Source organism: Thermobia domestica, chromosome 3 (genome assembly GCF_964235325.1).
Source record: "Thermobia domestica chromosome 3, izTheDome1.hap1.1, whole genome shotgun sequence".
In the NCBI taxonomy this organism is placed as follows: domain Eukaryota; kingdom Metazoa; phylum Arthropoda; class Insecta; order Zygentoma; family Lepismatidae; genus Thermobia; species Thermobia domestica.
This window is the reverse complement of record NC_137456.1, coordinates 68,420,528-68,444,497: the sequence shown is the minus strand read 5'-3', so window position 1 is coordinate 68,444,497 and position 23,970 is coordinate 68,420,528. Positions and strand designations below refer to the sequence as shown.

Genomic DNA, 23,970 nt, shown 5'->3' with positions numbered 1-23,970 from the left:
GTTCCTCACATACAAAAATGATAGAATTTTACTTAAAGTACGTACCGTATGATAATTTATTTGGTAACTTACACTTCAGACACTTGAATAAAGAAGGACGTTGAATGACCTCTTTTTCTTATGCAGACTTTTGTTCAACAAAATAGACTGTTCAGACGTAAATGCAAAGCTATTGATCCAGGTACCATCCTTCAAAACATGCAAGAGAAATAGTAGTCTGTTCTACTGCAGGAAGGCATGCACAAATGCACTGCATATGTCACCTACATGGATAATTAGTGCTGCATACAATAAAATCAGTAAGGTTTATAAAAATGTAGACATATTTAATTATTTGAAAAGTCGTTCAAAGACAAATATTGAGTATTTTGTAGAAAAAAGTTTCAAATGAATATGTATTATTTTAATTTAATATTCTGTATTCAAATATCAGTATCATTATATTTTAATATTTAGTATTCAAGCATTAGTTTTAACATTATGTATTCAAATATCATATGTAGACACTGTAATTGGGGAGTAATACCTGTTGCATTGATAAATAAATAAATAAATTTATTTATTTATTACCTTTTTAGAATGTGGTCGCTCATTGGATGCTGATATGTGGTATCCAAAAGGCTGTGCAGGACAAGTACAAATGTGGTTTGTTGAACGACTGCATATCGTTGGCATTGTTGGATTAGTTGTAGCATTTATTCAGGTATGTATATATATATATATATAAAGTTGCATACATCATACACAAGTATGATCATATTATAGCAAAACGAAATAGAATTTTTGTCAATAGCAAGTGTGTCGTATTGAAACAGTGGATTAAATTTTCAATTGCTACGTTCTGAGTCCATGATAGGATGATTTTTGGAATTTAGATTCGCTTTCAATCTAATTGTGTATACAATATGTTAAGAGTACTTAATTTCAAAATAATTTTAGTTGTTAAGTGCCACGACCCTATCTGGTTATAATTCTTGTACTTATTTGTTTCTCCTTTCGACAAACAAACAATGATATAATAACAAGAAAGTAGAATTATAGATTTGTTTCTTCTTTTTGTGTAAGTTAAAAAGTCCCTTTCTAGCATTGAGTTTATGTGAGACATGGACCCAGGACCGGTTTAATCTATCTGGAGGCCCGGGGCTAGAAAGGGAATAAGTTTCATATTTTGGTCATATTTTATTTTATGATGATGATTCTATCTTTATGATTCTTTTTAGATAGCCAGTTGAGATTTTGATCAGAATAGAAGCCCCTATCCACCTGGAGGCCCGGGGTTAGATACCCCCTAAGCCCCCCTTTAATCCAGCTCTGCATGGACCTACGTTTTAAGATGGAATCTAAACCAACATAATGTATTCAATGCTCTCCCACCGCTAGGATTTAACAATCAAAATTTATTTTGAAATTCAGTTAATTATGTCATTCTAAATTTGATTGTCCAAAACTAATCCAAATTTCAAATCTCATCCTAGCATTGTCTCGGAGGAAGATTGCAGCCGTAGCAGTTGAAAATTGATTATTCTATCTCTATCTTGTTTGTAAACCTGAAAACTGAATATATATAAAACTGAAATTAGAGAGCTGCCGCCAGACATAGATTGAGAATTTGATTGGGAATATCCGAATACTATACGAATCTGTATAGTTAAACCTAGGATCGATATGCACTAAAAAAACAAACCGTCAAAATATGCATGGAACTGTGTCTAAAAAATTGAAAAAAAAATGCAGTAAAGAAGCAAACATGCAGAGTTACAACACAAGAAATTGGAGTATGTGTAGAAAAACCAATACAAAGAACTGTGTCTTTATCTGTGGTAATACAACGATTGGTCTTGAAATCCACGCGCGCATTTATTTTTGAATTATTGAGTTGCAATGTCGCTTAATGAATTTTATATAGTCAGAAAATATTTTTTTTTTTTTTGTCTGACACATAGTTAAAAGGCAATGTTTCAATGATTAAATGTCTAATGCTGAGAAATTAGGAAATTCTTGAGTAGTTGTTCTTCGCAACAATTATGATTAACATCTGATATAAATTTTAGACGCGAATGTTTTTGAAACAAATGCCTTTTGTCTAAATTCTTTCCAACTGCCTCTTGAAGAAGAATTTTCGTTATTACTGATCGAAACACTCCCAATTTGGTGGAGAGTTCTATGCCACATTCTTTTAATTTTGTTATCCGCCGGTAATACTTGGAGCTTTATTAGGCAAACGCACCCTTTTCAAAATTATAGATATAAATGTAGTCCTAAATAGCATCTTCCTTGAATTTTTGTAGGGCTATCTTAGCTCCTGGATAAACTTTATTTTTATACGATAAATTGCCTAATGTACAGAATCCTCAAGAAAGATGCAATTATATATTTACCACAATTTGTTAAAATAAGGCACTCAGTTAGTACACGAGCAAAGACAAACAAAGAATTTTAAAAAACAAGACCACGATTAAATTATATCAAAAATGTTGGATACCAATGTATTAAGGCCTAGAACGCCCTACTACTGAGAATCAGAGAACTACAAACTTTTAGCAAATTAAAAAAGAAAAAAAAAAACAGCTGAAGGAGTATTTAAAAATTGAGACACTACCATTCAAGTATGCCGATATTATGAACTTATTAAGTATTTATAACTTCACGTAATTTTGTGTTAGCTACATATAGGCCTACTAAGCATTTACTCGCCATCCTATAATATGTAAAACATTTCTGAAAAGGGGAATCAGAAACAGTAGAAGTTCGGTCTTTTCCTGAATAGTTTATTTTTAAATAACTGTTTTATAATCGTATGCAATATTAATAAATTCAAAATGCTGAAAAAAACTAAATTTTCGGCAGTAACATTTTACCTTTCAAAAATTTGAGCGGGTGGGTACATTATGGCTACAACTTTATGAGTTTTGACTTCAAAAAATATTTGACTTTTGACGCCTAAGAGGTGTACATGTTTCGGCCTGCAGGACAGATGTACTACACACTATCAAAAATTAGGAATCCTATATGTCGTGCTCCCGAAGTATGCTATACTTATTTATCACAGTCTTTAAAGAATACATTTTCACCAGGAATTGATAAAATTTCATTGCCAACAACCCGCTCCTTCAAAGTCAATAATTTGAAAGACTTTTCATTCCCATCGTAATGTCAAATACGATGTACACTACATACACAACAGAACAATTTTATCAACTAGATTAATTAATTAACTGGAAAAAAATATTGCTATTATTGAGGTGTCATGCCCACCATCAAACAGATAATAAATCTTGTTTTGGACACTACTTGTGGTTCATGCACCCTTTACCCTTCTTAACAAAACTGTAGAAATTCAACGGAGATATTTCAATTAATAAACGGAGATTTTGAACTTCTAATCCTGGTCATCGACTAAGTATGAAGTCAAAACTCTTCTTTCCATGAATTGATTTCAGTGAATGAAATTTTTAAAATGGGCAAATGTAACTATTGTATGAATTATGACTTTATGTGCAGTGATGGTAGAAATATGCACTAACCTCCCAAATATGCATTATATGTACTACTATGAAATTTTTGTTATTTCTTCTATATATGCATAGAATTATGATCAGTTTATTGTTAAATAACTTTTGTAATCACATGTAATATTAAAAATTCTAAATTCTAAAAAAAATACTCCAAATTTTCGGCAGTTACATCTTTATATATATATATATATATATATATATATATATATATATATATATAAGCACATCGATATCACGTTAGGACAAAAACATGCAAATATGCAAAAATAGGAAGTTTACTGATAACTAGACTTTATTATGTAGCTATTTAGATGCCCTTGTTAATTAATGTTCTTTCGAAGTAAGGCACTTTAACTTCTTACCAAGTTAACAACCAGATATTTAACCACTTAGGCTTACGTAACCTATGCAAATTACAGTTTCCATGCATTTTTAAAAATGTACATCTGATAGTATATAAAAAGGTAACTATGCGAAGTATATGAGAAATACATCTTTAAACATTATATTTTAAGATAAATAGAACATATGTTTGTTTTGATGGGTGGATTTGTTTCAAACAAGTGGTCTTTCACTTACATGATTTATAATTTTTTTTAAATAACAGAAACACAATGTGGAGAAAATACAATAGTTGTTTATCATCATCACCATTGGGTGAAACTGTTACAATGTTCGTTGTTTTTCATTCATTTATGTTCCTCTATGTATTACTACAGAAAAAAGTAAAATAATCTTACCACAAAACATTCATCGTGTGTTCATCAACGAAGTATTGCAAAACAACAGAACTGATAACAGATTTCAACATACAAGATTTTCAAAATGTAATCAACGAGATGTCACACTAATAATATTTTCTGTTAGATACGAACCTGAATAAATTTTCCACAAAAGGGGAACCGACCACCGGCTATGGAAAGTGAATGAGAGACATATATGTAAACACTGAGCTAGACTGTAGTTTTGCCCATGTAACGTTTTCAGCTGCAATCATCAATTTCTATATAATAACATGGTGAATTTCTTTCCAAAGTACCGGTATTATGAAAACTATTTGTCTTATGCAGTTCAAACTTTCTCCAGATGTTATCCTACCCCAATACTACATGTTCACGTTTTCATTTTTAAACTAGCTGTTATAGTTCATTAATATTATTTTTTTTACAAGGAAATATGCCAGCGTTGGAAAACACATAATCAGGGTTTCTTTTCCTGTTCGTGGAGGTGCAGATACCTGATTCATTAACACCATTGTTCCTCACTGATCTTCAAAAAGTTGGTAGGGAAGGGAAACAAGTTACGAAATGAGATAAAATAGTTTATCTAAAAATGTGGAGAATGCATATGTTCGAAGTTATGTTAATTGACTACTTGATCATATGGTCGGAAGAACAAAAGTTTGCGGGAGGCAAAACTGGCTGCTGTCAGAAATGAGATAACCTTATCTACCTACACATCTTTTTACTTGTATTTTACTTGTATTGTGCACTTTCCCTATTTTTACTTTTCAACCATATTTGATCCTAAATCTTGATTCTTGCGCGCTGAAAAAAGGAGACACGACAGAGAGAACACAAAACTAAAAAAGCATTATCATCAATATTTTGCTTTCTAAAGTAAGAAATGTAACTTTAAAATATAAAACTTAATAATTTTAAAAGAAATATTTGGCAAGTTTTGGTAGTAGGTTTAAGTGATTATAGACATTTGAGTATTAATCATTTGATGAGTAGCTACAAAGCATAAAATACAAGATTGTATTATTTGAGAAGTTGATGTCTCTGAACCTTAGTGGTTGTCATGTGTATGTGTATTTATCCAGAGACTTATACGCATATTAAAGATTGAAATAGGCTTGAGAAGAATTTCGTTATTATTATACCACATTGACTTGATCCCTAGTCTTCCGTTGCAAGCGCTGCTATCGTCGGAAGGAATTCCACTTACTTTCTCTCGCTTAGCAACAGCTGAACCCTTATTGGCTCAACGCGAGAGTGTGTGAGGGTGTGAGCTTTAGTTCGCATTTTTGCCACGGCTCAAGACATTTTGGCAGTACAATAGTAGTTATTCATACGGATAAATTTAATAGTAAACAATCAGCGGTTAAGTACACGGCACAGGTCTGGAAGAACCCAACAGCAAGATGAAAGAACAAATCATGGAATTTCAGGCGTGTGCGTAACAGTAATATACAAAAATAAATAAATAAATATTACAATGTTTCTGAGGGTCTAGATCATTTGGACCCGGTATTGGTATTCCAAAGGTAAGTGAAATATTTTTTCACATATTTTTCACTGAAACTTGATTTACTGGTGCATTATATAGTATTTCGACTGAGTTTCCTGACCAACGTTACCTTACATCTTAGCAATCTACAATTATGTTACTTTTGAACAAAGAGACGATTAACCTTGTTTCCTCTACGTAGTTCATAATACCAACTCTCCTGATTCATTTAATGAACCAATTATCGGTTGGTCGCAAACTGAAATTATTATTTTTCTTTGAGGAATCTTATCAAACTCTCAATCAAATTTGGCCGATAAACAGTAATGGCCTCGTCACAAATTGAAATGATCACAAATCGCACGGAATCAATAAAAATATATCCACACAAATCTATATTTGTCTATATATCCACATTTGTGCATACTTCTATTTTGTAGTTGACCATTCATCACAAGAGAGTTAATACTTGATCTATTGATGATTTGCGGGTGAAACATCTCAACCAAAATCTCGCGGCCTACAATCTCGCCTGGCGAAAACCTCGCGGTTCAAAATCTCGCGTAATCAAAATCTTGCCGGGCGAAATCTATCCTGGGCAGAGCCTTGCAAGATAAAAACTTAGCCATCTAAAATCTCGCGGGACCAAATCTTACAGTAGTGATTTCTTCTGTGTAGAATGTTTAAAATATATATTTAAAATATTCACTGTACACTTGGAAAGTAATAATTATTATTATAAATAAACGAGAAGACAGAACATAATAAGTGATTTTATTAATTTTTAACAGAGGAAAAGATAGGTAATAATTAGTTCCTGGATTACTAATATAACACTTGCATCGAAAAGAGATCTTCACAGTTAACGCCACCAGATAATTTAATTAAGTAGAGGTGCAGAACAAAGAACGGGTGCCACTTTCTTTCTTTCTTTCTTTTTTCTTTTTCTTTTTCTTTTTCTTTTTGGAAAATTTACAAGTAAAACGTGTTAACTCAGAACCTAAGAACTTATTTACGTAGTGTAACGGATGAACGATACACATATAATCTTTAAATAGCCCCCACTACCCACAGTCCTGCGAGAACGGACGTCACCCCACTTCCCCCTTTAGAATATAAGAATTTTAAAAGGAGAGAGAAAGGAGAATTCCACTCCCCCACGGCTGAGAATAATGACGACGTGAAGAGTGAGGTTCAATACTGGAAAAGGCTTATACTGTATGCAAAAATATCACTATTAAGATAATCAGGAATTTGTCTACAACTACTTGAAAATGGAAAAAGTTTTCTAACAAAATGGAAAATTTTATTATAACAAATCCGAAACGTGTTATATAAATAGTAATATAGAAAACATTCAACAATTTTAACAAGTAATAATATCATTAATAGAAATCGCCGTTAGCAAGTAACATTTTTCCCAAAAGGATTTTTTTTTTTCCAAGTAACAAAATTTCTGAAGTAAATACTATAACCAATCGTAAATCCAAAATATAGAATTTAGAAACCTATATAACAATATCATTAAAATGTATGGAACTCGAAGTTACTGCAAAGTGGCTTTCTTTGGAATGAAAATGTGGGAGGAAAAGATTCCTTAAATATGGGTCAAAATACATGAGTTACGAGCATCAGCTCATCTGTAACTCTATAGATTCCTCTTATTTTTTTTCTTTCCTTTTCAAAGCGGACTAAAGACATAAATAATTCATTTGAAGTCTCCACTAGCCTTAATATTTTCCGTAATTTCAATATATTAAACTTCCTGACTGGCGACTTTTCTTTAGTTTTATCAAGGAAAAACAAGAATCAACATGTTTTAACTCAAGGCTTAATTCTGCCTACACAAAACCAGTAACATGAACTATTCAATTAACTATTTTACTTTCTTACTTTTCCTTTCGCAATGTTTTAGAAATAAGTGCTTCCAAAATATATTGAATAATAATAATGTCTTCTAAATAATAACCATAGTCAGGAATTGTTATAGATTTCAAAAGAAATTAACTAAACTATACGATTATACGGAAAGAATATTAATTTTAACGACCCATTTTCATTCAGAGGACCTATCACTCTTACCTCATTTTATACACTGCAAAGCGCTTCAGGCTTAAAGCCAGAACCTCGGCTGCAACGTGACGTCATCCCGATCGACGACTCGCGCAAATCCAACCGAAGGTTAAGCAGTGCTTCCAACTCCAAGAGAAAGAACCAACTTAACAGTAAACTGGAGTTTCACCTCACAAAAGTTTTTCCTTTACAACTTTTCATTTTATTATGAAACTTGGGTGGGTTACATAATATCCGAGGGTCGGTCAAAAAAAAATTCCTAACCATAACAAATCCCAAGTTGAATAATAAAATAATTTCAATACATTACCAAATCTTCCATAAATATTCAAATGCTAACGCCTTCTTTACAAACTTCTACAGTAAATTTTCCAATTCCTTACATAACATACACAAAGGATGATGATGAGGTATTTACAAAATGAAAAGGGTTGACCTCTCACTTTCTCGGACGAGGCATTCCTGCAGGAATAAAAAAAAATATACAAAACACAAAATTTGTTCGAACAAACATCCTAAAATATATAAATAAGTACAATATTAATAATTTACTTAACCTCAATTCTCATATCAAATCTTTTTTTCTGTGTTACCTTATGGGTTAGGTTGATTAACTTGTCTCGGTGGAAAATATTTCTTACAAAAACGAACATGGCGTTTTATATGAACATATGGTCTTTCAATATTTTCTAGCCAAACTGTATTTGGTGTAGGTTTAGAAATAAGGCGATATGGGCCTTCCCACTGAGGGGCGATTTTTGGATTGAAATGTTTCTCTGCTGAAATTTTCATGAACCTTTTAACCAATACTAAATCATCAATATTTAAATTAACAGGATTATGTTTTTGACTATATACCTTCGCACTATGTTTCCAAGCGCGTTCAATGTTATTATTTATATTGACTAATTTTTGCTCTTTATTCTGGTCGTCGTCTAAAAGATCTAAATCCATCAACCATTTAACATCTAATGGATGGTAAAATTTCCGTCCCATATAAAGTTCACATGGACTGGTCCCAGTAGTTTCATTCATACTTATGTTAATAGTAAAAGCAATTTTAGATAGTAATTGGGCCCAATTCTGTTGAGACTTATCAACATAAATACGAATTAAATTTTTAACCGATCTCACCGTGCGTTCGGCTCTGTTCGATTGTGGGTTATATGGGGAGAATTTTACACTCTGTATACCATAGCTATACAAGAATTTCAAGAAGTAATCACTCACGAAATAAGAAGCGCCATCACTTAGGACTTTACCAGGAAAGCCGTATCGAAGAAATAATTCCTGCAACTTATTACAGATGATTTTTGAGGTTAGTCGTCTTAAAGGTTCTAAAAAGACAAAACGACTATAGGCGTCAGTGACAATTAAAATATATTCAAATCCAGAACTACTCGGCAATTTCCCTGCAATATCAATAAACCAAGTATAATTTGGGTGCATTACCTTTTTTGTAAAATATTGACCCATAGGTTTTCGATTAGAATCTTTACAGGTTTGGCACAAATGACAAGATTGTATAAAATTCTTAATGTCAGGATATAAAGTAGGCCAGGTATATTTTTCAGCAACCTTAGCAATGGTTTTTCGATATCCCATATGCCCACCATGAATTATTGGACAATGAGAATACTCAATGATCGACTGAATTAAAGAATTAGGTATTACAATTCTAAATCCATTATTCCCTTTACCTTTAGTCTTTTTTAACAAGATCTTATTTCTTAATACATACGGAGGAACTTCTTCCTTTTGCTCTAACCTATTGATAATCTCTCTTAATTCAGGATCCTTCCTCTGGTGATCTGTAAGAGGCACATTAAACACAGGATTTTGCCAAAAATTAATGAAAGACAAATTTACTGTTTTATTATGATCTTTTACGACTTCCATTGTATTTTCATCTTTTGTATAGAATTCTAGATGGTTTCCAACCCTTGAAAGGAAATCGGCTATACTATTTATTTTTGATCTTACATGGACTATACGAAATTTAAACCTCGAGATTTTCTCTAACATGGTTCCATATCTCCTTTGTCTTTTATGGTTATTAAGTAACCAAGTTAAACTCTTACTATCAGTATATACTACAAAGGGATTTGCCAAATAATATTCAAATTTTTCCAAAGATAAAGAAAGAGCCTTAAGTTCTAACTCGTATATATTTTTACTCCAATCAGATTGTGGAATTGCCCGACTAAACATAGATACAGGTCTAAGATTCCCTTCCAAATCATATTGGCTGAGAACCCCAGAAAAATGACGCAAAGAGCTATCACAATGTATTACGAAGTTGGAATTCATATCTGGGACTTTTAAAATAACCTGACTACAAAAGGCATCCTTTAATTTTTGTAGGGCTTCATCATGAACTTTAGTCCATTTAAAAGGCTTTTTTACAGATCTTAATTCTTGAAGGGGAGCAATTAACTCTGAATACCCATAAATAAATTTAGAATAGAACGAGAAAAATGAACATATTCTGTTCACTCCTTTTCTATTCTTTGGTTTTGGTATCTCCTGGATAGCTTTAATTCTCTCAGGGTCTATTGACATGTTGCCATTTTCAAAACGAAACCCTAAATATTTAATACTAGTTTGAAATAGACAGGACTTCTTTTCTGAAATAGTAATTCCCCAATTTCTTAGTCGAGATAATACCTCCTCTAATAGAGCTTTATGACTCTCAATATCTTTGCTAAATAAAATTATGTCATCAAAATATATCTCTAAATTCTTACCAATTAACCCTTCAAAGACTTTTGACATCAAATTACTTAAAACAAAAGGTGATAATACTAATCCCATTGGTACCGATTTATATCGATAGATTTTGTTTTTTGTCACAAAAGCAGTAATATTTCTACTCTCTTCAGACAGAGGAATTTGATGAAAACAAGATTTACAATCAAGTTTTGAAAAGATATTATTGTCCGAAATACTAGATATTACATTCTCCATGTTAGGAGAAGGATAGCTGTTTACCATAACCTTTTTGTTCACTTCTCCGTATGAAATTACAAGCCGCCTGCTTCCGTCTGAATTTGTTACTAGAAAGCAGGGTGACGTGTAGGGAGAATAATCTACTTCCTCTATAATATCGTCTTTTAAAAGCTGGGCAATAAAAGAATCTAATTCCTTTTGCTTATGCGTTGGAAGTTGATAAGGTTGCAATCGAATGGGAGTTTTATCGGCAAGTTCAATTTTGTAAGTGAAATTTTTTACTCTACCAATTTTGTTTCCAATAACATCAGAATATGAAGTTAACAAGTTATTAACATATTCCTGTAAATTAGAATCACATAGTAATAATTGATCAGGAACCGTATAATTACCTTGAGATTCCTCCGGTTTAGTCTCCGGTGGATGCAATATGGACTGATCAAAAACGAATTCCACTCCTGGGTCAAACGTGGTATTAACTCCGCTGTCTCTGGTTACTGATGTCGATGGAGTCAAACTCTGATTGAAATTACCAAAAGATCTAGGCTGAGGTGTAGCTTTCGGACAACCAAGGTCGCATAGCGGCTGCTTTCCACTCACCCCATTCCTAGAAGTATATGCAGAAGCGAGAGAAGTCTGGGCACACAAAAGTTCATCAGCTCGGATCATAGGAACCACTAACTTCCGAGCTTTTATATTATATAAATTACCAGCAATGTCTATCACGGAATTGTATTTTGTATGAAAGTCATTTCCAAGCAGAAGACCAAACTCATTAGAGTCCACGATGAAGAAAATTTCACTAAATTGGTGTCTTCCAATTTTAAAATATAGTCTTACTCTCATATCCACTGTTACTTGTACATTTCCTAAGCCTATAGTCTGAACATTCACCTTTTCTGCTCTTATTTTACATTTTTTTCTAAGTTCATCATAAAGATGTCGAGCCAAATAAGAGTTCGTACTCCCAGTATCAATTAAGCACTTAAAACGCATACCCGTAATGTAAACAGGAATCGCTAATAAATTTTCCAATTTACTACCATTTTGATTTACATCTGAATTATTTTGAGTTAAGTACTGAGATTCTAAATTATGGTTATGAGAAAATTCCGCCTTATCAAGATTTTTATAGTTAGATGGTAAAGAATACATAGCTGGAGAAACTAAAGTTTTATGTAAATTTATTGGTTCACGAGATTGCAACACTACTTGCTGTTTTGTGTTTTTCGCTCCGATAAAGGAAGATGATTTACGGGGTGGTACCAAGTCCCGTACGCTACTACCTTGATTACGTAATCGATAATAATCTTTCCTATATCTATGCAAGGCGTCATAGTGTTCTGCAGCTAAATACAATTGATTTAAATCGATAGGCATACCTCTTTCAGCTAGAAATTGATGGGCAGAAGGCGTTACCATATTAGTGATTAAACTACAAATGGTGGCTTCATCAAAGGACATATCAAGTACGTGAATAATCGATAATTTATTATCTACGAACTCATATAATGAATGATCCTCCCGCATGGGAACGTAGAAAAATAGTCGCATGAATTGTGTTCTACCAATAGTGGAAATAAATCGCACCACTAAATGTCTACAAACTGTTTGCCAAGGGGAAGCGTCCCCAATAAACGATTGTATAACTTCTTGCATTTCTCCTTTTGTACGAGAAAGACAAGCTACTAACACAAGATCTAAAGGCAAACCCTTACCTCTGACAATACTATCAAGTTTTAATAAAAACTGAAATGTAGACTCAGTATTGGTACCATCTATTATAGGTAGACTATTAATATCATGCAACAAAGATTTATAGATTCCTTCCGAAGCAAATTTATCAAAATTTAAATTTAATGAAGCTGCCATATTAAATGGTCGATCTCTATATTTATTTTGAAAGCTCTGACTCCCTCCTGCTCTTAAATTAGGCGAGGAATTCGCAAACTGTGTACTGTGTCCCACATTACTTTGTGGATCCACGTTAAAATTTTGATTCTGAAATGGTCTACTTTGACCACCTAGTAAAGGTTCGTGAGGATTCACTTGAATATGGGCTGAAGGCCTTAAATGATCAAACATAGGATTACTAAATTCATAAGAATATCCAAGAAATTCATCCCCACTAGAACTTGAAGAATCCGAAAATCTATACTTTACATGCGTCTCCTTTGACTGTGCCATCCTTACAAGCACACCACAAAATATTAAGCACAAAGAAACCAAAAGAATAATTACTACTATTTTTACAACCTTATCAATAATTATCTGCTTATTACACAATGACCTACTAAACCATAAATTTTGTATCCGACCCCGGCAACACTGTATTAAGAATTTTACATTAACATTCATAAACAACTTTTATATTAACTCAACAAGAAAGGCATAGTATAATGAAAATATATTATTTAATTTAGAGGTTAATTTCACCAAAGAAATACACATAAATTTTAGAATATAAAGGGGAACACTTTTGCTGGACCTCCCCGAACCGGACCTCGAAGCCAGCATAAATTTGCCTTTCCAGGGCAGTGTATAAAATTTATTTTTAATTTAAAAATTATATATGTAACGGATGAACGATACACATATAATCTTTAAATAGCCCCCACTACCCACAGTCCTGCGAGAACGGACGTCACCCCACTTCCCCCTTTAGAATATAAGAATTTTAAAAGGAGAGAGAAAGGAGAATTCCACTCCCCCACGGCTGAGAATAATGACGACGTGAAGAGTGAGGTTCAATACTGGAAAAGGCTTATACTGTATGCAAAAATATCACTATTAAGATAATCAGGAATTTGTCTACAACTACTTGAAAATGGAAAAAGTTTTCTAACAAAATGGAAAATTTTATTATAACAAATCCGAAACGTGTTATATAAATAGTAATATAGAAAACATTCAACAATTTTAACAAGTAATAATATCATTAATAGAAATCGCCGTTAGCAAGTAACATTTTTCCCAAAAGGATTTTTTTTTTTTTCCAAGTAACAAAATTTCTGAAGTAAATACTATAACCAATCGTAAATCCAAAATATAGAATTTAGAAACCTATATGACAATATCATTAAAATGTATGGAACTCGAAGTTACTGCAAAGTGGCTTTCTTTGGAATGAAAATGTGGGAGGAAAAGATTCCTTAAATATGGGTCAAAATACATGAGTTACGAGCATCAGCTCATCTGTAACTCTATAGATTCCTCTTATTTTTTTTCTTTCCTTTTCAAAGCGGACTAAAGACATAAATCATTCATTTGAAGTCTCCACTAGCCTTAATATTTTCCGTAATTTCAATATATTAAACTTCCTGACTGGCGACTTTTCTTTAGTTTTATCAAGGAAAAACAAGAATCAACATGTTTTAACTCAAGGCTTAATTCTGCCTACACAAAACCAGTAACATGAACTATTCAATTAACTATTTTACTTTCTTACTTTTCCTTTCGCAATGTTTTAGAAATAAGTGCTTCCAAAATATATTGAATAATAATAATGTCTTCTAAATAATAACCATAGTCAGGAATTGTTATAGATTTCAAAAGAAATTAACTAAACTATACGATTATACGGAAAGAATATTAATTTTAACGACCCATTTTCATTCAGAGGACCTATCACTCTTACCTCATTTTATACACTGCAAAGCGCTTCAGGCTTAAAGCCAGAACCTCGGCTGCAACGTGACGTCATCCCGATCGACGACTCGCGCAAATCCAACCGAAGGTTAAGCAGTGCTTCCAACTCCAAGAGAAAGAACCAACTTAACAGTAAACTGGAGTTTCACCTCACAAAAGTTTTTCCTTTACAACTTTTCATTTTATTATGAAACTTGGGTGGGTTACAGTAGGCGGATAACTTGTTACTCAACAACACTGAAAAGTTTGCTCCATCACCGTGATATTGATCTGTGTGAACAGTGCAATGAACAAACGTGTTTAGTAAAATTTTGAAGGGTAATTTACATTTTTCCACTAATAATTATAACAATAATGTTTTGATCAGTGGCATATTTAGGGGACTATCGAGCTCAAGGCCCCCGAAATAATCTAATTATTATTTTTTCGCATTATACGTACAACACAAATGCTTCTTACTGGTTCTCAAGCCCCGGTCACAGAATTATCACAGAAATAAGAACACATTTTATGTTAGGAAGTGTAGTTGTATTGTCGAACGAACTTCTAAAGGGTTGACCTCTTGAATGAAAGTATCAGAGATACTTGTTAATTTACATTTAAAACTAGCATCTCTACAAATGCCTTGTCAGTTTATACTGGAAAATATTTCGCTATGGTATAAGAAAAACAAAAACTGGATATTGTACCTATTTACCATTTTAAATTCGAGGCGAGACAGGAAACGCAACAATTATCGTCTCATTTTCGAGACGAGTAATTTCTCTAGTCTCGTGAACAAGTCACCCAGTCTTGGATACTGTTTTAGTGTTAGTATACATATGATGTAAAATACTTCAAATTGATAAAATGACGGTACGAAAGCAATGAAGAACAATTATCTACGTTGAAAATACGCAAGTCATTACACAATAAGGATGGTTTAAATGTTGTTATATCACACTATTTGTGGACCAATCGTGATGCGGAAAGGTTGTGAAAAAAATAGGGCATTTTTTTATTACATAAATTAACAAAACGGAACAACAAAATTTCGAGACAAGAGCGAAAGAAGCCTTCTAAGATCGACACTAAACGAGACCTATTAAATTTATTACACGAGACGATAAACCTTACTTCTTGTCTCGTCTCGTCTCATGGAGAACACTATCTGAACGAAATAGATATCACTCTTACTTGTAGTGACTACATTTTTTTGCATGAATATAATCGATTTTATGGCATATCAATCTGCAAGCGTATCATCAATCTGTACGCTATTATTGGGGTATTAGCCAAGAATAGAACACAGTAGAATGCATTAGGTTATTATTTAGAAATGAAGTGAAATCTTTTGAGTTTTACGTCCCACAGTTATGCCGGCTAGGCTAAAGGAGACGGTGATGATGAGAATGAATGAAATGGTGGAATGAAGGAAATCTCTCCACCAATATCTCTGAAGAACAGATCCTTGGCGAGATTTTTTCTTTGGCAGTTTTGAATAATGAATTCTCAGTCGTTTTCTTCTTACACATGTATTACTATTTGCAGTTCGATATCCATCATAACAGGGTAAATCGTCTTTAATTTCTATGCAACCTTTTGTCAGTTGATGCGACAAATAAACGAGTTTACTCTACACTATACAGTTCCAAACTGTTTTTATAAGATGAACACATAAGCAACATAGACAGATTTTCAGAAACTTTCGTACGTTGTTAGCTCCAATATGCCACTATAGGTAATTATTGGCGGAAATGTTTAAGTAGAATCAATGGAATCTTTACGATCTATGCAGAGAGAGAAAACAGAGTTTGGTTTTATCTGCTATCAATCTGCATTCCATCGATTTCTTTTTCTCCGGAAAAAAAAACCGAAGTTTACGCACGTGACCTAGCGGGGAGCAGAGAATGAAAGAAACCTACCTGGTTAGCCTCCTATCTGCTGTGTCTGCGATGTTGTAACATGAAGACCATAAATTAAACAGCGTTTAAATGGAAGAAAATTGATTTTTTAATTAGCGAGCTCTAATATTATTCTAGCAAGAAAATGTAAAAGTGAACATGCAATATTAATACTAACAAACATTTGGACGAATTTCGAAATATATAAATTAAGTAGTTTTCATAATATTTTGGAAAGAAATATGCCATGTTATTATATAGGAAATCCCAACGAATTACGAGTGTTGGACACAGCCTGATTGATAGTATTACGCCAAGACTTACAATATAGTTACATTTCTCTGTTGTTACAATGTGACAAGTCTGATTTTGAGAGATAATAAACTTATTTGAGTGTGTAAGATTTAGAAATCTGATGTTTAGATGCTATATTTACAAAGTAGTATGTATATGACGTTTCGCATCATAAAAAGAAGATAATCCAACTATTTCACAATTGCCTTTAAGAAAGAATTGAATATTTCCTGGCGCCGTGATTTTAGTTTGTCTTCTCGCGCTATTAGCCAGATGAAGGTATTGAGATCCGATGTTTCGAATGCAGACATCGCATTCATCCTCAGGGCATTGTAATGAAGAGACCGGAGACGTGAACATGTATATATAGTGACTATTTTTCATTCATTCAGACAATCACAAGCCCTTGTTCATAGCTTTTCCTCTAAATAGTCACTGTATATACATGTTCACGTCTTCCGTCTCTTCATTACAATCCCTGAAGACGAATGCGATGTTTGTATTCGAAACATCGGATATCAATATATTCACCTGGCTGATAACCCGAGAAGACTTACTAAGAACACAATTGCTTTATTTTCCCTAATCTTTATGCAAGTCAATTCATCAATCCTAAATAGAAGTTCCAGCTAATCATCTTTTCCTTTTTAAATGTTGATTTTGGTAACCAGGTTTCGTATCGTAAGTTATATTTCTTGTGTATGCAACAAAATAGGAAGTTACTCAAGACGTTTCGTGCATTTTCCACAACCTCATACCTCAGTGTCTGTTTTCCTAAAGAGTGGGAAATCTGCAAAACTATCAACTTTCCACAAATATTTTGAACAAATGTAAAGCAAAAAATAAAGGTACAACACAGTATCATATTTGCATAAGTTTATCTAATTTTCAAAATCACTATTAGTGGTGAAGAAACTTGTGTCCTGTGACAAAGAATTGAAGTTAGGTCAAAGAGTGTAAAATGTGGAGCGCCTATGTATGACGGAATAGGAGTTCACATATTAGACTGAGGCTCCAGAAATTCCGACATGTTTCTCCTTTCATAATCTTGAATAATAAGGCAAGTTATCCATACAATGTCATCTTTCTGAGGATTTAATATTCAATACAGACATCAGACTCAAGGTTTGATATCGGACATGGCATAAGTTTGAACCGGACTACTGCAAGAAACAAATTTAGGGCGGTATCAATTTGAGCCAAATTTGTAGGGACACCTATACTCAACACAGGAGGAGAGCACTTTTGATTGGAGAGATAAATATTTAATGATTAAACATCCAGGTATTCCCTTTTTTTTTTTTTGGTAGAACGATATGGTAACCCTGCTAGCAGGACAAATATCATGCTAGTAGGACGGGAAAATATTTGGATTATAATATTTTTGCTGTTATTATATTTTTGGTATATTATTCTCATTTTTCGAATATATTTATTAGTTTCAATATAGTAATACAAACAGTAAAGTTAATAAAGAATAAGAAATATTGGGTCGATGCATAAGTTCGTACGGTTCTTATATTTGATATTTTATTTTTATTCTGCCGTTCTGTTAATTCAAATACAAATACAACATAGACATAACATTAACATTTTCTGCGAGTGTAACAATACATTGCATACACTTTACTGTCACTCACAGTAACTCACAATCACTCAATGATGTATTTACCTCCACTATCTATGACCTTCTGCCAACGTTCAGGTAGCAGTTCAATGCCTCGCCTGTAGAACTGTTTTGGTTTTGACTGGAAGAAATTTGTTTGACATTGGTCAAGAAATGCTTTTCTGTGCTGTTTTCTCAGCAATTGCTTCATTTCCGAACACTCCACAAATTGTTCTCGCAGCTTCTGCTGCACTGGATCCTCGGTTAAACTCGAAAAGTAAAATGTGACGGAAATGATCACTTTTCTCAACTTGGCACTCCATATTAGTTTGTCTGAAATATATGCAATAATACGTTCACAATTAAGAAAATCTGTGTTTCACAACTCACAAACTCCAAACTACGGTAAAACAACGGAATAACGATAAACAATCACTTCACGCTTCATTCAACTCAAAAGAAAACCGCACGAACTTACGCATCGACTCATTATTACATTACATTTTCAAAATACAATATTACAAGTGTCTTTGCAAAGGACACAAATTACATTGGAGTAAAAATAAATATACTATACTTATTTATAAATATACGATAACAAAGCACATTTCCCCACTTGTAATACAACGTACCTGGCTTCAAAGTTGATAAGTTAAGAACAATAACATTAAATTGTACCAATGAGATTTCTGCTAGTGTTTATGTATGTCTACTATATGGAAATCAATTGCATCCTGCTCGCAGTATTAGAAACCATTCGTTATCACGGTTTCTGTGTGTACTACATGGGACGCTATTTCTTCTGGTAGGACACTTGTATATTATTTCATTAGTAAAAGTAAGGTTGAAAAGTATTAAGTTTCAGTATAAAGCAACTAAGTAGCTTCATAGTCTTTGAAGTACAGAATTCGACGTGTTCAGTACCTGTGAGTTCTTCATCAAAAGTAACACTTGGGTCCTTGTGGGAAGATACATGCGTGAGGAGTAAAGATACATGCTTGTAAGTATCTATTTCAGCCATCATGTTTGAGACGGAAAGCAATTCCCAGCCAGTAGATTATGCATACAGGGTTAACTCATACTTCGCTTACTTACCTGCACATATTCACTTGTCTTGTGAAGATTCCCAGATTGATTTTGTTACTTTTCGTAACAGTATTTTTTTATAGTAAATCAGAAACAGTATCTTTTTATTTAAAAACACAAAACAGTCGTAACAAATTCAATTTATAGTTTATTAACTGTTTTATTTTCCAGCTATTTGGTCTTATATCATCGATGCTATTGTTCTGCACTGTGAGACACCGAAGAACGTCATCAACTTACAAATCATACGATCCGACCACCTGACCATTACAGGAATATGAGCTCTGATGAGGTTTAATTTTCTACGGTCAAAATGTTAATCAGAGTTCAAAAATTTATAATAAAAATGGAACATTGATTGATCATTAAAAAATAATAATAATCTGACTGAAGATGTGAAAGTGATGTCTTCCTGAAAAAGAACTTCAAACGGACTGAAAATAATATTTGGACAAGAAAGATTATATAAAGTGTTAGTAAATTATTGTTGTGAATATCGTTTGTTGTATATGTAGGACATTTTGTGTCTGATACATGATCGATAAAGAATTGTGAAGAAAATCCAAATTTTAGAGTAGCATTTGAAGAAGTGGAAACGAAGAAGAAAATGTGAAAATGAATTTGTATTATTACTACAGGAAACATTCATATAATTTGTTTGTAAAATAATTTTGTTATAAAATACATAAAGCATAATAACACATATTTTGTTGTGTGATTAATGCGTGGAAAATAATATGAAGTTTTGTTAAAATGTGCCACGGACCGAACATCCTATAAAAGAGACTGTTCATTTGAGTTGAATAATAACACATGTTATTAAATCTACAAATAAGCCAATGTTTTACAGTAAGAGCTAAACAAAATGTAAAGTTATAAATATTTCATAAATAATTACAATTAATTTGTTTATTATGTTTCAAATATGTATATGCATTTTTCATTGGTTGTGAAGAAAACAATTATGTTTGCTCCTATTAATACATATGCTGTTATTGCATGTATATAAATATTAGAAAAAAGAAATGAAATATGCTTACATAACAATATATAAAAGAAGACGACGCACAAAGTCTGGATAAAGAAAAATAAAATACTAGCTGTGAAAGTTTCGACCAATTATCATTATCAGGCAAATTAATAGAAAACTGAGGAAGCATTATTTGCTCATTAGCCATAGGTGATGCAATTAAAATGTAGCTGAATTTATGAAAAGTACGTATTTATTGCTTGCGCGTTATTATTATTATATAAATGAGTTTTAATTCATTCTTCCCTGAAATTTTATGTTAATTTAGTAAAGTTGTTTCATATTTAATATGTAAGTTTACATAGGTTAACCGAAGACTTATATCAGTTATAAATTTATTTGCCATAATAATAATAATAATAATAATAATAATAATAATAATAATAATAATATTAATTGTACTCAAAAAATATAAATATGTTATTAAGAGTCGGGAAGGCTTTGCAATACATTCCAAATCGTTATTGCTTTCGTGAGCGTATATGTTGTTGAAGTTGGGTTTGTATGCATATTGGTGTGTGTGTGTGTGTGTGATTATAAAGCATAAACTAGCAATGTAAATAAAATATACTTTCCAGCTTTCAAGCAATCCATTTCTTGTATTTTGTGTTTCTTCTTGCAACTATACAAAAGGAGTCAAATGCAAAAGATATAGTTGCTTCCTCTCTTGAGACCATAACATATATATTTTTCTTATGTGTTTTATTGATGTTACAAAAAATACTTTTTGCTAAATTAATAATTGAAATATGCATGTTTCTGTTTCTTTTCAAAGAAGGACCATTTATTTACCTCAGAGTTAGACAAAGATATTCACTTTTGAAAACATTTTAGTAAAGATGTATTTTTTTCTGTTTTTATTCTTGGCATTACTTTATTTTCATTTCTGAACCTAATTGCATTTTTTGATTTTGTTTTCAATATTGAGCGCAATGAATATCTACTACTTTGTTTATTCAATATCAGTTATTTGATCTCTTAAGACTTCCCTTTGATATGATCCAAATAATTCTCTGTTGATCTTCCAATTCAACTCTTTGCTCTTCTTTTACTTCCAGGTATACTAATTTTGTTTAATAGGTACCGTACTACCTATTACCTTTTTGCCTAGCGCAGCCAAAAATACACCAATTTTTGTTTACTTCTTGTAATATGCCTCCGTTGAAGTTCATTTCTGTTCATGATATAAACAACACTTTTCTACAACACCAATTAATGACATAAGTACATTTTTTTCTCTTTTGCTGCACAGTGGTACAAGATTTCAGACTATCACACTATATAGCTGAAGAAAATGTAATTATAGGTTCAGAAACGTAGAAATTTAGGTGTATATATATAAACCAAGGGGCCAATTTGATAATTCTCACTTCTTAAATTGTATGGCTGAAGTTCCTAGACTATGCTAGTGACTATTTCTAAAACATTCCATTTTTAAAATCAATGTAAGCGATATATTTAGTTGAAATAATATGTAAAGTGTGTATGTAGTATGAATATTTTATATATAAAAGTAACTATTTATAAAATAATAAATAATACTAATTTCAATCCAAAAAAATGATGCAGTGCGGCTGTGTTATTTAAAGAAAACCAAATAATTTTTAGTTACACTGCCAGAAATTATAGATCTGTATATCATATTTATCACTTTGAAAAGAAAATTAGATGTATGTAGAACCCTATTTTAAAAAGCATAGAGGCGTAACAATTATTGTTTATGTATATTTGATTTATCAAACACTTATATTTATAGTTAAAATAGAAAAGTAACAAAATTAATATAACATAAATACCGTAGTACATTAACATTGATAATACATTAATATACATAATGTAGAATCTAATAATAAAATATAGTACATATATATTTGAAAATTTATTTTATTTGTAAAGATTTTGAAAGTAATATATCAATACTTTTTGTGAATTTATAAACCAGAACATCCTTAGTATTCTCTTGAAAGTCCTTTGAAGAAATCCATGTAAATTCCGTCACCTGAAAAATGAATTTTCGAATCATAAACGAAATTTCAAATGTCAATAGTATCTATCTCAGTTTTAATGTAAAAGTAATTTTGCTTTCATGGGATCGTAAAATTCCACCCTAGTTGCAACATTTTGCTAATGGATAGGAGTTATATTTTGCTATTGTCCATACAAAAGATGAAATGTGTTTAAATGTTAGAATATAGATTTGTATAGAAAAAAATCCCACAGATAGGAAGTAAAATAAATATAAAATGGAAGTTACTGGTCCTACTGAGAATGGATACTATATTCAATAATTTAATGTTTTCGTAATAATACAACAGAAAATATGAAAGCTTAGACAATTTTTTAAAAAAATGTAGCAAACTTTATTTAGAAAATGTATTTTTAAAAAAGAAAATGTTCTAGACAATATCTAAACTACAACTTTGTTTTCATCCACCTTGTATAAGATAAGAATTGATAATTCAATATTTATTCAAAAAAATATTTGTAGTAATATTTTAAAGGTTAGCTATTTGTAAAATTTTAAAAGCAGATAAGAAAATTTTCGGTTGGTTACAACTTTTGTATACATACATATGTATAATACGTTGCTTTTTTCATATAGTCGTAACAAAAGTAATGATGTACATAAATGAGAAAAATAAAAATTCTGTACCTATCGTGTAGGTAGGTATAGATATTTTAGATAATAATCAATACAAAAAATCATTGGCAATATATTATGTCAAATTATTCTTTTAGTTTTTTCTGGTTTTCTTTGCAAAGAATAATACAAATATTAAAAAAAATACGAGGGAATAATTTATATAAAACTATATAATAAGCAGTCCTGAGATGCGATAGGAACCATGAATGTTATTATATTTTATTAAAAGTGTTCTTTACAATATTGTGTAGATACATTTTTTTTTAAATATCTAGTACCTACTTAAAAGAAAAAAATCATTTGAGAATGAACGTTATCTGATATTAGTAACATTATTAATTTACAATGTTATATTTTGTGTTCTTTGTTTTTCTTTACAACCAAAATATTACTTGTGTGTATATATTGAAATGTTAGTGTGTAGTTTAGTTAAAGAATTTTTGTCATACTTAGCTGTTATATAAATATAACTTGTGTACGTTAAGATACTTGTTAATATTTTCATAATTAACTGCTGTTTCTGATTACGGGAGCAGTTTTGTTGTAAAATGAAGAAAAGGGGATAATGTGATCTGATTTGTTTTCTTAAGAACGAGAAAAAGACCCCTTTTTGCTCCATAACAATTTGTATGTTATCTTTATAGTAGAAGATTTATAGAACCACAATAAATATTTGTGTACATCATTTTATACTTTTAATTTTGTTGATAATGTTGTTTTGAAGAGAATATGTATTCTCTTTATTTCTATAGTTTTTACTGGAAATTTTCTTCCCTCTTGTGTTTTGTATCGTATAGTAGCATGAACAACTACATATGCATAACCATTCTCAACATGTTTTCGGAAATATAAGCGTGAACAGCTCGTTGTCTACATACGAACCACTGTTCTGAACATGGAGAGACCCCAAAAGTAAAGTCTTCAAAGCACTGGGGTCACAGAGAAACTGTTCCTGCTGCTGCTGGCAACATCGTGTTATGTGTTGTTTTTCCCAGCTTTCAAACAAGCCT

At 31.8% G+C, this 23,970-nt stretch overlaps 2 protein-coding genes across 3 annotated transcripts in view; one reads left to right on the top strand and one right to left on the bottom strand.

The window, feature by feature from the left end:
• The window catches only part of Tsp5D (Tetraspanin 5D), a 221,402-nt gene extending 197,757 nt beyond the window's left edge, over window positions 1-23,645 (top strand). For both annotated transcript variants that reach the window (XM_081751041.1, XM_081751042.1), the window contains 2 exons: window positions 579-703; window positions 19,458-23,645. In XM_081751041.1, the coding sequence (XP_081607167.1) occupies window positions 579-703; window positions 19,458-19,550 (218 nt within the window). In that variant the 3' untranslated portion in view covers window positions 19,551-23,645. The remainder of the gene's footprint in view (window positions 1-578; window positions 704-19,457) is intronic.
• LOC145680473 (uncharacterized) lies at window positions 3,758-14,576 on the bottom strand. The gene is made up of 2 exons (XM_081751040.1): window positions 11,162-14,576; window positions 3,758-8,282 (listed from the first exon to the last, which is right to left on the bottom strand). Exons 1-2 carry the CDS (start codon window positions 13,125-13,127, stop codon window positions 8,260-8,262), a joined length of 1,989 nt encoding a protein of 662 aa, XP_081607166.1. The 5' UTR covers window positions 13,128-14,576; the 3' UTR covers window positions 3,758-8,259.
• Window positions 23,646-23,970: the final 325 nt, after the last annotated feature.

Excerpts from the sequence above, each read along its gene's own strand:
- LOC145680473 (XM_081751040.1), bottom strand. The coding sequence starts at position 13,127 with ATGAATGTTAATGTAAAATTCTTAATACAGTGTTGCCGGGGTCGGATA. Across the intron at positions 8,283-11,161 it reads TAAACCGGAGGAATCTCAAG|GAATGCCTCGTCCGAGAAAG; the intron begins GTAATTATACGG and ends TTATTCCTGCAG.